Source organism: Urtica dioica, chromosome 7 (genome assembly GCF_054948205.1).
Source record: "Urtica dioica subsp. dioica isolate 48M chromosome 7, U.dioica_male_clone48M_v1_H2, whole genome shotgun sequence".
Lineage (NCBI taxonomy): Eukaryota > Viridiplantae > Streptophyta > Magnoliopsida > Rosales > Urticaceae > Urtica > Urtica dioica.
The window spans coordinates 45,958,297-45,975,458 of record NC_142762.1 but is presented as its reverse complement, the minus strand read 5'-3'; the positions used below and the strand labels follow the sequence as shown (position 1 = coordinate 45,975,458).

At 43.3% G+C, this 17,162-nt stretch overlaps 2 protein-coding genes and 1 pseudogene across 4 annotated transcripts; all 3 read right to left on the bottom strand.

Moving 5' to 3' along the window:
- Positions 1 to 1,104: 1,104 nt before the first annotated feature.
- Positions 1,105 to 2,975, bottom strand: LOC149392170 (serpin-ZX pseudogene; annotated as a pseudogene).
- A 491-nt stretch (positions 2,976 to 3,466) lies between these two features.
- On the bottom strand, positions 3,467 to 8,159 carry LOC149392169 (uncharacterized). 3 transcript variants are annotated; one of them, XM_089619623.1, is made up of 4 exons: positions 7,884 to 8,159; positions 5,240 to 7,304; positions 4,938 to 5,170; positions 3,467 to 4,535 (listed from the first exon to the last, which is right to left on the bottom strand). In XM_089619623.1, the coding sequence occupies exons 2-4, from the start codon at positions 7,269 to 7,271 to the stop codon at positions 3,615 to 3,617; spliced, it is 3,186 nt and encodes a 1,061-aa protein (XP_089475749.1). In that variant the 5' UTR covers positions 7,272 to 7,304; positions 7,884 to 8,159; the 3' UTR covers positions 3,467 to 3,614. The 3 variants fall into 3 exon arrangements, with proteins under 3 accessions (XP_089475749.1, XP_089475750.1, XP_089475748.1); XM_089619624.1 differs by having other exon boundaries at positions 5,246 to 7,304; XM_089619622.1 differs by having other exon boundaries at positions 4,938 to 7,304.
- Positions 8,160 to 12,001: 3,842 nt separating this feature from the next.
- LOC149392168 (DOMON domain-containing protein / dopamine beta-monooxygenase N-terminal domain-containing protein) lies at positions 12,002 to 15,364 on the bottom strand. The gene has a single exon (XM_089620129.1). The coding sequence runs from the start codon at positions 15,064 to 15,066 to the stop codon at positions 12,385 to 12,387; it is 2,682 nt and encodes an 893-aa protein (XP_089476255.1). The 5' UTR covers positions 15,067 to 15,364; the 3' UTR covers positions 12,002 to 12,384.
- Between the last annotated feature and the right edge of the window lie 1,798 nt (positions 15,365 to 17,162).

Below are 17,162 nucleotides of genomic sequence, written 5' to 3'. Positions count from 1 at the left end.
GGCTACAAAAAAGGAAGGTCAACCACTTGAGTTGCAATTCCGTGAATAAAAATAATTAATACACGGAATAAATGTATAAACCGAATAAAAAAACAGAATTGGCTATATAACTCGGACTCAAACGTGGGCTAGTCATTTTGGATTGAAAGGAAGGCTAATATAGTAAATACAATCTTACATAAATATGCCACGTCATCAAAATTGGCTAGATTCGAAAAATAATGGAAACGTTGGCTAGTTTACAATTGTAACGTTTGATGTGGCTTAGATTGACTAATTTTTCATTTTTTAATTCTTAATAAGCGAGAGAATTTGTTCTTGAAAAATACTTCAGCTTTGTTTGTGGGATGGATCATTTAGTTGATTTCTTAGGTGTCAAGTTATCCTGTAATAATGTCTCTCTATAAGTTAAAAATAGAGAAGCATAACTGTAGAGAAAGGAGAGGCAAGAGTGAATCAGTCTAAGAAAACCGAGAAATACAAAAAAAGAGAATTTGTGGGGTTTTTGAGCTTGAAGTGCTTTTGAGAATGTGTTGACTGTTGGTAAATGGAATGACACCGATCATTCAAGATCTTGATACATGACTGGTTTTCAAAGCTCGACGTGGTTATATTGGCCGAACCAAGATAAAGTTTGTGTTGTTTTCATACTTGTTGTATATTCGTCTCATTTTGTTCGTTACCGATCGCCTAACTTGTCTCGTAAGAATATTTGGTTACTAAAATTTGTGGTTTACTTTCTCGTTACTAAAACCAACCACAGAGGTCTAACTATGAACATGAGCTAACACGCAACAAAATAAAGTTCATCATCCGTGGAATGAAAACGTGACCACCAAAGAGTACCATCCCCACCACGAGTTCCGGTTTTTTCGTCGAGATATATTAAAGCCAATAGAATAGTTAAACTCGATTAATGGACCAATTGAACTATCGTAAGTTAAATCCATCATGATCGGTCCTCATTATAGTGCAAAAAATTGGTTCGTTGCAGCATGTGTGGTTTGACAATAATGACAAACCATTGCTGTATTTAATTTAAATAAACAAACAAAGAAAGCAACGAGATTGAAATTCAACGACTTCATAGATCAAACTGTTGGAAAAATTGGCTACACAGATATAACAGCAGATTTTGTAAATTGAACATGCACATTCAAAGTGGGTTTAAGACTCAAAAGTACGAACTAACAGAAAAATTAAACACCCGAAAAATGATATATGCCATTTCAGGGAGAGAAAACAAAACGTAGGAAAAACAGTGTGATGAATATCAGCCAACCGAAATAATGAATTTGTCCAGCAAACTGATCTCTACTGAAGTGGATTGAGGACATGGCCGCTGAAGAGCACCGTTCCAGTCGTGTCCTCTCTGATCAAGAACATGAATGGGTGATCGGCAACAAAGTCAATCTTCTTCCTCGGAACCGTCCGAGCACACCCGAGTGCTATCATAGCGGCCGTGGCAGCAGCGGCTTCTGTGCCTTCCTCATTGACGTCGATCACCGACTTGTGGAATATCTCCGAAACGAAGAGGAGTTGACCGACACCAGGCGAGTCAATTATCTCCGATAGACCACCTTCCATGCAGAAAGGAGCCGAAAGTCCCATGCCTTTGAGAATATGTGAAGCCTCGAACCCGAATGTGATCTTGAACTTTGGGATCATGAATTTGCCAACCTCGATTTCTTGGCGCGGAAGATGGCGATCGAGGAATCCGGGCTCGGAGCCGGCTCTGTGCACCAAAGCAGAAAGCCCGTCTGTGGCGTCCGGGAGTAGGATGTACATCGTGAAACGGCTCTTCATGTTCTTTCCATGTTTGTAAGGAAGCCCGAGAACTTTGAATCCGTCGTACTCTTCGACGAGTTGGTTTTTCCAGCTCCTCATAAAGGGCACTCTGACAAAGCCCCCATTCAGAAGATGGAAATAATCGTCTATATTTCTAGAAGCATCGAACTTTTTCTTCCACTCTCCTTTGAAGTACAGCGCATTCGCTAAGATCAGCACCAGGAGGAAGAAGGTTCTTGACAAGGCCTTTGGTTTCTTTCTTAGCCCATGAATTCTCTTCTTCTAAAATCTCAGGAGCCTGAAGAATAACAACAGTAATCAAAACAAGATTCTACAATATGAAGATGCTTTTAAACATAACGAACCAGAGCATTTGAAACGAAGCAAGGTCTCCTATATGGTTTATAAAATAATATGAACGAAAGAAAAATAGACATTAAGTCAATTAATACAACCAAGAAAGGGAATTATCATTGCACAATCCTAAACATCTTAACTAATAATATGAATATGTTAAAGTCACCAAACAAAACAAACCATAACGACGCCATAAAAGGGAAATTGAAATCTAATCAGGAAACATCTTCATAGGAAGAATCCAATTAAACTCAATTTGAAATTTTCTTGAGAAAGAATATAGAAAGAAAGTCTTCGATTACCTTGTTGACGAAATCAACTTGAGAAATAGCAGCCTTGTAATAATTTTCCAGAATCTGCTTGAAAGAATTTTTTAGAGGAACACGTTGGTCGACCCAAGCGCCATTGACGTATGACAATCGAGGCCCGCCAACGAGGCTTCCATCGGAGAAGACGACGGAGACGAGCTTCGACGCGAAGGACCTGAGATGGTCTGCGGATTCGAAGCCGAGGAATGAGAGAATCTGGTCCAACGTGTGACCCTCCGAGCCGGCGGCGACGAGAGCGAGGACAAAACGTAAGAAAACAAAACGTAGGAAAAAAAGTATGATGAATATCAGCAATGAATTTGTTCAGCAAACTGATCTCTAGTGAAGTGGATTGAGAACGTGGCCGCTGAAGAGCACCGTTCTAGTCGTGTCCTCTCTGACCAAGAACATGAATGGGTTGACTTCGATTACTGACTTATGGAATATCTTCTCAACAACGAGGGGTTCAACGCCAGGAGAGTCGATTATCTCCGAGAGGCTCTGAGGAGCCGAAAGTCCCATGCCTTTGAGGATCTTCGAAACCTTGACCCGAATGTGACCTTGAACTTTGGGATCATAAACATGCTGTCCTCAGTTTGGTGATTACGAATGTTTGATTTTCGTGTTTGTATTATTTGATAGATGATTATTTTTTAATCTTTTTTTTTTTGTATTGAATGTCACGAATTCGTTGATTGTTGTCTCTAGCTTCATCAGCTTTCCAAGGTAAAATAATAGTACAAAAAATTATTTCTCCATTAAATATGCAAGTCCACCCACAAGTGCTTAGGTTGTTCGTCTTTTTTTTTTTTAAGAGGTGCTTAGGTTGTTTGTCATTTACCTCCGTATGTAAGGAATGAAATATTAATAATAATAAAATAAAACAAAAAGAAGGTGCAAGTCCAGGACAAGAAATAAAAGTAGACTTTCTTCAGCATATTATAACTAACTTACAAAAGCAAAAAAGTACGTTTACATACAAAAAAAAAAAAAAAAAAAAAAAAAAAAAGATGAAGAAGGAAGTACCATCGGTCTAACTCTAACTCGCTACTACTACTAGAACCAAAAACCAAAAACCAAAAACCGAATTAAAGTTAACATTTTTTTTTTACAAAAAAACGGCACACAATCAGAGCACTTTAATAAAATTAGGAATCAAGGTCATATGCCATGTACAAGGCTGGTACAGAAATCCAGAGCGTGTCTGATACAATCCCCTTCGGTTCCGGTGGACACGCTGGCCCGCGCAACCACCTCCGAGCGGGCCTTTTTGAGCCCGTCGAGCTTTGCCTTTGCCGCGTCGAAAGCCCTCTGAGCCTCGACGGTCTGCGAATCGAGCGCGGCGAGCTTGTCGAAGAAGATCTTCTTCCCGAAGATAGCCGAGACGAGCTTTCTCAGGTGCTCGAGGAGGAATTCGACGGCGAACCCGACCGCGGCGGCCTCTCGGACCACGTCCCGGAGCGCCAGCAAGGCGTCCTCCGAGAGCTTGCTTAAGGGAATCTGCTCGAGGGCGAAGAAGACGAGGCTGAGCCGCGAGAACATGATGTCCCTAACAGGCTTCGAGGCCCAGCATTTCGCCACGAAGTCGCCGTGCTTCTCGATCGCGTCGCTCATCGACTGGAAAGACTCCTCTGGGATCGGGATTCCGGCGAGGATCTTCGTTCGGCCGCTCAGCTTGAGGAACTCCTCGACAGAGCTCGGCGCCGGCGTGTTGCCGTTGAAGGCTCCCATGAGATGGTCCAGCTTGTTCTGCCAGGACTCTTCCGAGCCAGACTCTACGGCGGCGGGTTCGCCTCCGTTGGCGCTCAAAAGGGCAGTCACGGCCTCCGTCTCGAGGCGGTCTAAGCCGTTCTGGGTCTCTTTGCCGCCGCCGCCGCCGGTCGGAGTGTTCTCTTCTCGTTCTCGTTCTGGTTCTTGTTCTGGTTCTTGTGCTTGTGCTTGTGTTGGTTCTTGTACTCGTTCTTGTTCTTCCCTCGGTCTTTTGGCCGGCGGTGGAGAGACTTGCGGTGGCGGAAGTGGGGTCTGGGCGGGAGGATAGTTGTTCGAGCACGACACCAGAGCCAAAGGCAGGCTTTTTCTTTTCTGCGAATTCGGTGTTAAGGGTACCATAAGAACACTGTAATGTGAAGAGCTGTTGTTTAAGGTACACAGACACGGTGAAATTTTATTGATAAACTCGGATTCACTGTTCAAGAGGTGAGTCAATCCCTCGAATCACACAACTAAGGGAACAAAAATAATCAGTTAAAACGGAAGGGAATAAATATAGTACATTGGCAATTGTTCCCATTAACCCCAATGACTTTAAAAAAAAAAAATTAGTAAAATCCTAGTTTTCCTCTCGGGTTTTACTAGAGATCAAAGATTTTTCAGCACTCGGGACTATGAACATGTAATCTCTGATAAACCAACGCTCTTGGGGCTGTTAGTTAAACACAGATTAAATGGATATAAAAAAATTGATAGAAGGAATGAAAACCGTACCTTCGGATGGGTCTTTATAGCAGGGGTGGCAGTTTCAGGCTCTAAGTTTTCGTTATCAGCTTCAGACTTGAGCTTCCTAATTACATCATCAGCATTATCGAAGTTGGTCAACCCTTTTCCGGTCTGGATTGCGTCCACGTCATCGCCGCCTAAAGCGAGGTTGCTCGTTCCTTCGACAATCTGGGGTTCCTGCGGGGGTGGTGCTGCTGCTGCTGCTATCTCGGTGTTCATATCTGCATTACCAACATCACCGTCCATCACTAATTCGTCGGAAGTGTGGCCTTTCATCGACAATCTTGCACTTTTACGCTTCGGGGTTGCAGATTTTCTCCTGGAATTTGATTTTCTCCGGCGAGGCACGTCGGTCGGAGAAATCAGCTCCAGCGGTGGTTCCTCCCACTCCTCTGTCGGAGAATTTCTCGAAATCATTTCGGCCAGAGGAAGATCCTCCTCCGGGCTCACCGAATATCTCCCGTTCCTCACCGCTCCGACGACCTCTTTCTCTTCGCCGTCGATCACCGTGAAAGGCATACCGATCTTGGTACAGAACGAGCGAACCTCTCGAGTGTCCAGCCTCAACCTCTTGGGCACTAGGCTCGGCGAGGGAGGCTCGGTCACGGATTTCGGGCTCTTGATGAACTCATTGAACTCCCCGATCATCTTCTTCCAATATGTCGCGAATTTCGGAGTGTACAGTCCTTCTCTATCGTCGCCGGCGATTTGGATCGTCAACGACTTTATCGTCGGAAGGCTCTTCAGCGACGAATTAATAAAACGCGAAACCCCAAAAGACGGGGATTTAAGCACATCCTCGTCGGCAAAAGTGTAGAGCCTCGGAACGCCCTGGTCCAACCCGAACTGCCTTAATACCCTGTGAGGCCAGTAATTGACGCTGAACACTTCGGTCCCGATCCAAGCCGGCAACAACCCGGGTCTAATACTGACAACGTATTCGAGGTCCGCCCAAGTTCCGTCGGAATCGCACATCGGGATCTTCACAATGTCGGAAGCCGCGGAGGGCTCTTTGATGAGCGGCCTCGAGGAGAATTCGCTGTCGAGCCCAACGTAAGGCCGGAACGTGAAGCTATCGATCTCATCCACGAAGAACCAGATCGATGGCCTTTCCTTGATGTGCTTCATGTGGAACCACCGGCTCCAGAGAGGCACCTCCGTGTTGACGCCGAGCTCGTACACCACCCTCGTGCTCGTCGCCGGTTCTCCGGCGTATTTCCTTATCCGCTCCCACAGGAACACTTGAAGGAAGTTGATCCCAAGCTCCGAGTCTATCGCGTACTTCCCTGCGCCGAGGACTTCGTCCTCGAAGATCAGGTCGAGGTGTTTGTAGAAAGTGCCCAAGAACACCGGCGCCAGAGGGAACCGAACGCCCTGAACGATCCTTATCGCCAGAGGAAACATCTGGCGCAGAACCACGTCCCCTTGGAGGTCGGGGAACACGAATTTGCTCAGCCACAGAGCCACCATAGCTTCGACCCGGCAGCCCTTCCCGTACCCGGCCCCGGGCTGAAACTTGTCCTTCTCCACCGTCCCCCAGAAGAACCGGATCCAACACGCGAAGCTCGCCCGAGAGGACTGCTTGTTGTTCTCCAAGTGCCGGCACAGAGACAGGCCTTTCATGAGCGAAAGCCGAATCTCCTCTTCACGGTCCGAGAGCTCGATGGTGAACGGAGAAGCGTCTCCCATGACCGGCAGTCTCAGAAGCTTCGACACGTCGTCTAAAGTCGGAGTGAACTCTCCCCAGGCGCAGATGAACGTGTGGGTCGTCTTGTTCCATCGCCGCACCACGTGCCTCAGTCCCCGGATGTCTCGGTGGACCCCGAGCTGGGTCGAGGACATGAGCGCCGAGAGGACTCCGGCGCGGCGGAGCTGGTCTTTGACACCGAGGTCCTCGAGCTCGCTCGCGACCCAGTTCTTCCACTCGAGGGAGGGCCGGGAAGGGCAGCGGAAGAGGATCGGGACGGCGGTGTAGTCGGAGCGCATCAGCCGGAACTTCGAGGTGTCCTCCGGCGGGATGAAAAAGGCGTCGGAGTCGCTCTCCGGCTCCGCGAATGTGTGGGCGATGCTGCTCACGACTTCGAGCTTCAGCTTGTTGGCTTTCAGGAAGAAGCAGTCATGATTCACGAACCGGTGGTCGAACAACTCCTTCGTCGGATTCTCCGTCGCTTTTCTCTTCCCCGAAGAAGACGGATCTTCCGAGCCGTTGCCGTATCCGTTTGCATCCCCGGCGGCCATGGACGGAGATCTCTCTTTCTCCGCCAAGTTCGAGTTCTTCCTCTTCACGGAGGATTGGACTCTTCTCTTCGCCGGCGGAGCCATTTTTTTATAAAAATTTGAAAAATGGATTCACACCTGTAGAGAATGGTCAACCATCATATAGAAAGAAAAGAAAAGAAAAAAAAATCTTGGTTTTGTTTCTGCTATTTTTTCTTAGTAAGTAATGGTAATGCAACAGATATTCATTTCTATTTTAATAATTCATCGAAGAAAAGAGAAAAATCAAACAGGCTAAATCGTTTATCCCACAAATGAATATGCTAAAGAAGGTCAACAAGTTTTTAGTAAGAAACTATCGACATGCAAGAACGTTGGAATCTACATTGCGAAACTGCATTTCAAATTTGGGCAAAATGTACGCAAATATATTACGAAAATACCAAGAAAAAAAGAGCGACGCTTCGAGAGAAGCGAATGAAACAAAATCCAGCAACAATCTGGAGATTATTAGCCGGATCTTCGAATCTCGCAGCCAATAAATCCTCAGGAGAAACCTCAGAACTGAGACATTTCGAGTGGAAAACAAAAAAGAGACTCAAGACAAACAGATTAGGGTTTAGAGATTCCGATTCGAATTTGAATACGGACAAACCTATAAAAGAGATACGGAAGCAACTCTCCGGAGGGAAATGAGATAAAAGTTTCGAAATTTACTGTTTGGGTACGATAAGCTGTTTGATTGAGCTGAGCCGAGTCGAAGAAACGCCGTCGCTCGGTGAGGCTCGGCGGCGAAATTGTGTGTGTCTCTCTCTCTCTGACTGTCTGACAACCCACGACTTTGGCTCTGCTAAATGGGTGAGTCCGTGTGAGAGTCGCGGACTGTATTTTGCTAAAACTCTCTAAAACAGGAATTAAGCTTATACGAGTTTAGCGAATTTTTTATTGTTAATAATCAAATGGACTCTGAAGTAGTTTGGGTAAACAATTATTAGAAACCAATCAAGTTGATATACAAAACATACGGAGCATGTTTTGTCTTATCCAAAAGTAGAGTAATGCGATATAAAAATTCTAAATGTCACGCCGAATTTAAAATTTGATTGCAACTTGTTTCCTGTAAGGGAATAGCTTGTTTGCGTTTGTGTGTTTCAACTTTCAATCTCAACCAATGTAAATTGTTAATTTAAAGGTTTATTTTGTAGTTTATATTAACATATATCGTAAATTTAGTGGTACATTAATAAATCAATAATAATATGACAAGAGAATTGGTTTACTAGTAAGCACTCGTGCCCCCAAATATTCACACCGGAAAAAATAATATATGTATTAAATATACAAATAATTGGCTGCATGGTCATCTTAAACACTAGCAATTTATTTTTAGCCAACCTTTCGTTAATTTTCTGTAAATAGCCATATTGCTTACGTGGCAACTTATTAATTAAATTAGGTTTACATTTTTGCCCTTATTTAATTCAAAGGATTGAATTAATTAGACAGTTTTTTTTTTCAAATATCGAATTAAATAAATAAGGCAGTTTTTTTAAAAACAAAATTAAGGAAACCGATTAGGAAAGTAGTTATAGGTATCGGTTGACCTTAGGCAATCAGTTTCTATTTTTGTGGCAAAATATAATATTCAATCTGCAAAATATTCCTCATTTATTGACTTTATTATGGAAAACAATTCAAATATTACAATTACGATATTCATGATCTCAGTTGGCCGCCAAAATATTTTAGAACGTCCAAAATATTTACAGAAATTTTTTCCAGTTTTTATTTACACGAATATACTGTAAATATGCTTTGTATTTACAATGAATATACTGTAAATATGCTTTGTATTTACACGAATATACTATAAATCAGTTTTGTATTTACACGAATATACTGTAAATCAGTTTTATTTTTATAATGTTTTACGCTGAAACAATTGATACTAACTGTAAATCAATGTCGTATTTACAATACTGGAAAAGAAACACCTAAACCAAAATCTCAACAAATTCACAATCACTAAAACATATCTCATACACTCAAAACCACCAACAATGCCAATGAAGAAGAAGAAGAAGAAGAAGCATGACCACGGCGGAGAACACCATGGCCGACATCACGGCGTGGACAAATGAATATTTTTCTCTTTTAAACGAATATTTTCTTCTTCTGCCATCTTATTTCTTCTCGTTGCCTCACCGGAGAAGAAAGAAGATGACAGAAGAAGAAAAGATTCGTGGTGAGCCTGTCGACGAGGGTGCATCTCGGCGTATTCTGTGGTGCATTTGTTTTGAATGGATTTTGTGGTGCGTGTTTAAATTCGTTTGTTAATGCATTTATGGAGTTTTAAATGCTCCCTTGATTTATGCAAGGTAGTTATGATCGAATTTTTTTTTCCATTTAAATTATTACGCTGAAAATAATGGGCGGGAATAACAAAGGGCAATCCCGTCCAAATTTGACTGTTAATAAATGACAGTGGCTATTTACAGCATATTAACGAAAGGTGGACAAAAAAAATTGCTTATTTTCGAGAGGCCATTTAACTTAATTACCCTTAAATATATCATATATTGTGAAATTTTTAACATTTAATTTTTTTTTTTTTTTAGTTGCGATGTACGAATCAAATAATTTTTTGTATTAAATTTCATTAGTTGTGGTTCTTTTTGTGCCTTAATCAAATTTGTAGACTTTATTTTATAGAAAATTGGTTAATATCATACCATGAATACGGTGATCAATAATTGATGCGAGAAGATGATCACTAACGAGCTTATTGTCAACCGAGTTGATAACTACGCTTAACTCGCGTTCAATAGCTTAAGAGATGTAGGCATAACTCGAGTTCAATAGCTTCACATAATCTACTAACTTGTATTCTACTTAATTAAATGAAACAAATATATATATATATATATATATATATATATATATATATATATATATATATATCGTCGGTTAGCCGACCATTGATATGAGATCAGAAGGGTTATCCACATGTCATGTGAGATCCATCTATGTCTCACAATAGCAGTCCGCTAATAATAATAGATTAAAACTAATTTTCATTAAAATGATATCAATTTTGATGTTAAGAATGCGTATATCTTATTTCTACGATATTATATATCATCATTCCATCTTGAATATCTTTTATTATATAACTACATACAATTCTAATTTTTTTTAATTGATAACACTAGATATGATCTCATCCACTTAAAAACATGAGTGTACTTTTAAATAATTTATTCTTACATAGCATAGTTTGAAATTATATTAAATATTTAAGTACAAGTTACAAAGAAGTATACTTTTGTGTTTGAAGTACAAATTGCGGTGTACGTCAAGTACAAACGTTCGCTGATAAAAGAAATTAAGTACAAACTTTAAATTCAACTTCAACTTCAACTTGATCATATAGCTAAGCTAGTTGAACTTGAAACTTGGTTGGTTAGTAGTACTGCTAGTGCTATCGCTGTACGAAAACATGATCAAAATGTTGGAGCACAAGCATTCGGAAAAAATTGATTTAAAAAAAATATATATTATATGTACAAAGGAGGCGTTTTCAGTCACTGTCAATTTAGAAGTGTGCTTTTTCGTTTATCTTCCTAGATACTTGAGGGGTGTGGAATATGTAACTTTAGGGTGAAAAAAGTGTTGAAATCAAGCTCATCAGTTCGCCATCCCGTGTTACTTCGTCACCTCGTCTAAACTAGGCTTCACCTCGTCACCTCATCATTCCTCGTGACAAGTGTGCCTCGGGAGTCCTCACTCATTGGAACTCATCTCACACGGGAAATGTGTTACATTTATTTGTCATCTATTTTCTATGTCTTGTTCTCTGTGTAATATTTATTACTCTCTATTTCCTAGGTAGAATTATTACATGTATTTATTACACTCTCTTGTATCCACCATATGTATAAATAAGTTATACAATTTCATAATCTAATATAAAAAATATTCAAAGTCTTAGAACACTCTCTCTCATTTCTGATTCCCTCTTTCTTTATCGTTTCTACAAAAAGAAATGATGGCTTGCTTTGTTTGACCTTGTATGAATAGAGAAAACTTCGAGGTAAAGAAAATTGTTATGTAACTATCAGATAAAAAAATTTAACCACTTTGAAAAAATGAGCAGAAAAAATTAAAGGGTATTTCTGCTATATAGCCATTTGATTTATAGCGTTTTGTATAATAGTCAATTTTTTGTAAATTTTCTGTAAATAGTCACCTCAACTTATTTACGACTCAAAAAGACAAAAAAAAACTCAAAATAGGGGGGAAAATTTTTGGGTATTTTTGTCTTCTTGAGTGCCGTAAATAAGTTGAAGTGGCTATTTACAAAAATTTTACAAAAGGTTGGCTATTTAGCAATTTTTAGACTTTCGGTGGCTTATTTGACTAATTTTTTGAAAATTAAAATACACTCAAATTTGTACGTGCAGGATCTACACATGTATCTATTTTTCTTATTCTTACCTAATATTTTGTTGACTTATAAACACAATACACAACATAAACGAGCGAAAAGAATTCACTATCAGATGAGAAAAATCAATAGAGTGCTTCAGAACCTTTGATGTAGCGTCGTACGTACAAATTTGCAAAATATCTGCAGCGTCTCACAATCTACTGGAGCGATCTCGGAGACATTCGGGTCCCATGGATTGAACGGGTTAGTCGATTATAAATCTCGTCATAGCGCAGAAAATATCTCTTTGGAGTAAGAGTCAAAGCACTATTACACAAATGAGTCAATGGGACTAGAGAATTATATAATTGACTAGCGCTATAAGCCTAATACACAAGGAAGGAAGAAAAAAAACGTACAGTTTTATTGGCATAAAAAAGTTAACTAAACATTTCATTGATAAGTAACTAAACACTAATGAGTATGGCAAAAACGCTGCTCTGTGTTTGTCTTTAATAAAAATTTGAAGGATATAATTTTGTAAAAAAAGTATACAAACTATATGTCTACAGTTGAGGGTGTGAAAACAATCTTTCATGATGAAATCTCGTTGGTGCCTTGAAATATACTCTCTGTCGCCAAAAATCCCTCTATCTCTTCTCTTCTACTCGCTCCAAGAAAGAAAACTTGTCTTCTGATCCAAGCAAGCAAAGCCGGACCGGTCCGGATTCCCCAACCAAACTACAAAGGGAATCAAAATAGGAACACTGGGCTTGTCTATCTCCATGGCTATTTGTTCAGAGGTTCCAGCTGAACTTCCATTCTTCTCGACGCCGGCGACGCTTTATCCTCGGAAACCCTCAAAAGATCGAGCGAATCATCGTCCTCCTGGTTCCCGAGAACCCAATTGCTCCGCCCGGAAATCTTCTCCTTCCTCTTGACTCTCTCCCGGAACTCCAAATACACCACCAACAACGACCCAGCCGCGAACCAAGCGATCAACGCCAAAGTTAGTCCGCGAACATTCTCTCCGTCGTACCGATCGCCCAAATGCTTCATCCCGGTGAAAAGCGCCGCGACTCCGGCCACGATCGCTCCTCTTCCGACAATCACATGCAAATACTCCCAGGCCCGCCTCCTCGGCGAGCCCTCTTCTCCGTTCCCGGTCTTCTTCGGCCTCATCGCCGCGTTCACGGGCTGCGCACAAACCAGCGCCACCGCGAGCACCCCGAACTTGACGTGAACCGACCCGAAATGGAAGCCTCGAAGCTCGGCCACGGCGAAGAGCACTGCGAGCATCACGATCGCCAAACCCGAGTACTGAAGGTACACGTGGATCCTGTACCACCCGTCTCCCTTGACGTGTTTCATGTACCGTGCCGCGAGAATCCCTCCCGGGAGCAGGATCGCCCAAGCCAGGAACATCATGAAGCCGTGCACCGCCAGGACCGGCCTCAGATCCTGCTCGGCCTCGGCCGAGCCCCGGAGGAGAAGGATCCGAACCGCCCGGCTGCTCATCGCCGAGTGCATGTTCCGCTCCGCCGGAGCTCCGTCGGTCCACCCGGCCCCCATCGCCCAGATCACCTTCAGCGGTGTCGTCTCGTCGATGATGTTCTTGCAGACCGGGTCTGCGCTGAAGCCGCACGGCGCCTTCAGCGGCCTCGTGAACTCGATCGTGATGATCCCGTTCTCCGAGCTGCACCGGACAAACGAGAGGCTCTCGTTCGTCGGATGAACGCTCGAGGCGTCCGTGCCGTCGATCCAATACGTGTTGACCCGCCCGCGACCAGCGTCATCGACCCAGCCCACGTAGGCGAAACTGTTGGCCATTCCGCTCCCGAACCCCACGGCGAGGTAGCCGCTCTTCTTCTCGGCGCGGGCCGCGATCGAGATCGAGCCTTCGTCCTCGTTGAGCGTCCAGAAGAAGGTGACTTGCTGGTCGTCGAGCAATACGCTCTTGTCGTACATGTCGGCGAGTCCTCCGTCGACCACCTGGACTTTCCACCCCATCTTCTGCTCAAACACCGAGTGGTAGTAGACCTCGTCCGGGGTGTTCCGGTCCGGCGACCAGACGAGCTCCTTCGGGCCCGCCGGGACTCCCTCGAACTCGGCCCCGCCGGCGTAGACGGTCTCCGTCGAGTTTCTCGCGGTGGCGTTCCCTCCGATGGGATCGGAGGTCACGTAGAGCGCCACGTCGTGCCCGGCCTGGATCGAGAATTTCACCGGCACGCCTCGCTCGACTCTCAGCACCGGAGCCTCCTTCTTGTTGATGTAGAGGACCCTCGAGGGGCTCGGTGGGTTCGGGTACCTCGACGCGGGCCCCGCGGTGACCACCAGAGCTGAGTTGGCGTCCGCGGTGATCACGTCCTGGTCTTCCTCTCTATCTTCTGCCTCGAGCGGACCCGAGCAGTCGTTTGAGCCCGCCGAGAGGTTCAGGCCCAGATGCCCGAACGAAGCCCCGTCTGGACCGCCGTGGTTCTGAGGGAGATAGTACGACCAGAGAGTGTCCGGCGGCCGTATCTTTCCGATGGCCCAGATCACGGTCATGTTAATTTTCGGGTCCACCGCGAGATCGTACTTCTCGTCGGGTGATTTCAGCGGCCTCTGGTACCGGATGAACGAAACCCCGTCTCTTCTATGGCCGTACATCAGCTTCGTGTCGTTTGAGCCCTTGTAAATGGTGTCCGGGCAAACTCCGGTGGCCAAGCTATCCTTGTCGACGGAGCAGTCGGTGAATTCCGTTACGAAGAAGTCGTCGACGAACGGTTCTCCTTCCTCCGTGAAGCCCGCCACCGCCACATCCGCGCCGATCATGAGGCTGGAGGTTGATTTAGGGTTAGCCCAACCAAACGCTATGTAGTTCATCGTCCCAGTTGCGGCCTCAAGCCCTAAATCGACCGAGTTCTCGTCGGCGTTCACTGTCCATCGAACCCTCAATTTCTCCGTCAAGGTTTTACAGTTCTCGAACATCGTCGGCTCAGAGTGGGAAACTCCGCCGTCAATCAACAGCGGCGACGGAGACGGAGCCAAACTAATTCCGTCAACAGTCCGGTTCTCGATAACGACGTGGCCAAAATTCGACGCTGTCGGACGATCCCACACAGCGAGGACTCGGATCTCGCTCCACGTAACGTTCTCTCTCAGCCGTACGACGAAACTCGAGTTCCGATACGTCTGGTTCAGGCTCTGATCGGAGATCGCGAACCCGGCGGTTAGGTTTCCGAATTCCGGACCCATCGCTCCCCACCAGAGGACCTCCGAGCCCGAAATCATGTCGAAACCCGAGACCTCGAACGAGCAATCGTCGATCACCACGAGCGAGCCTCTGAGCTGGTGCTGGACCATCTTGAACTCCGAACTGAATCCCACTGCCGGGTGGGTCTTAGGGCAACCCGGATCCGCATCGGAAACGACGGAAGCGAGGACGAAGATTCCGTACAGTAACGCAAAAGAAAAGGCCTCGCGAGGCATGAGGATCGAGATTGGAGATCCAGATCTGATCAGATCAGGAAATACTCTTTTTCTTTTGATTCTTCTTTTTTCCTTTCTATTCTTCCGATAAAAAAAGTTCTCGATTCCAAACAGATTTCCAGAGAGAGACGCGAAGATGTAACTTAGATTAGGGTTCCGATAAAGTTACCTGTAATTGATCGGAGAAATGTAACAGTCGCCGCCGATTTTGTGTGTGAGAGAGAGGGAGAGAATGCGATTATGTTTCTTCGGTAGCGAGTTTAGAGAAAAATGGTAGTGTGTTGCTTGTTATTTCATTATTAATGGCGGTGATCGTGGTCGTAATTTTATTTTGATTCTTTTATTTTTACTTTCTTATTAACAAATAAAAATAGGGTACAACGCATAAATAAAAACGTGACGTTTTCTTACTTAGGTGATAGTCGCACTCACTCTCACACCGCGCCACCTCTCCTTTTCTGATTTAAGGATAAATTGCTATGTGCACAGTAATTTTAGGCATTTGGCCAAAACTACCCTTTCGATTTAAGCTGAACAACGCTTGTGAATCTGGTCGGAACGGCAGTTCTAGCCAAGAAAAAGTGGAAGTTCCGTTCTCCCGACGACTGGAATAGTTCAAAATCAAAAACTTTTATTCCAAAACTAAAAAATAAAATAAAAACGATTCTTTAATCAAGTATTTAAGGGCAGTGCAGGATCGACACCTTCGGAATCACGCTCATCAATTGCAACGACGAGGGCATCCTCTTCGTGGAGGCCTAGATCGACTCCGACCTCAAAGCTCCTCGAAGACCTAACTCTATCGTGTAAGACCTTTGTTTATGAGTAAAGATATATAAGTTTCGTTTATTAGTAATCATTGGTAAAAATTATTAAGGGATAATTGCGACTCAAACTTTGAGCTTGCTCATGTAGAAAATTGATTTTTGTCAGCGTAAAAGCGGTATCAGCGGATGACATGTCATTGTTGCATTCATTTATGTATTCTCCTGACCTTACTCTTTTTTCAAAATTCTACACACATGTGAGTACCGCTATAGCGATGTTAATAACATTGAACTATAAAATTATGATTAATTAAGCTAGTTTATTCACATCAATGTCAATAAACCACCTTGGATTGGATTGGTAATAAAAAAAACAACTAGCTTGAGCAACCATTACAAATTCATAGTTTTGCCTTCATTATATTCATGTAAATATAAACATAAATAAATAAAGTTTAAGAATAATTGACTTGCTTAAATGATAAATCTATCCTTTATCATACACCAATTACTTTAATTATCTTAGAATTTGACAAAGAGCGTTTTTTACAACAAATTCTTAAATCATTGGAATTTATCTTGTTGCTTATTGCATTTTCTTCCTCAATTTGTTCAAGAAATCACCTTCTCGCAAGAGAAACAAAAATGACCATATTAACTCAAATTTCGCGTTTCCTATTACCTAATGAACACAAAGATAAATTACAACATGCTAAACAATGTTAAAGGATGTTGTAACTAACAGATCATCCTTGCAAAGAAAAAAAAAAAAAGAGTCATCTCATAACACAAATAGCCAAAACTCGAGAAAATGCAACAGAATTTGAGAAAACCCGTAGAACTCGACAAAATGCAACAACAAAAACTTAAAGCCAATATCGACAACGACATTCCTAATACAAATTTATACAAAAATTACTAACCTTTTATTTTTTAGAGGAGGGCTTAGCCGCTGACTTCTTGACGTGTCTATCTTTGCTCGCTTCGTCGCAGACTTCGGCGATTTCGATATTCCCACCTTCCTCTTCTTCTTCACAGCGCTCGGATTTGAACCACGGAGCGTCTTCACAGTGGTCGGGTTTGAACCATCAACACTTGGATTCAAGACGCGAAGACTTCTACGTACCGGAGATGATTTATTTTTCGCTGAACCTTTTTTGGGCAGGGTTACACGACGAGGGTTTGGGTTTATTGGCAACGGCTTTCATTTTAGGGTTAGAGTTTGGTTTCGGCTTTGGGTTTGGAGGTTTCTTCATTATTTTTGGTAGAGAAGAAATGGAGACGAATATAAATCAGAAAGCATTCATGGAATGGTCGCATGCTTCATGG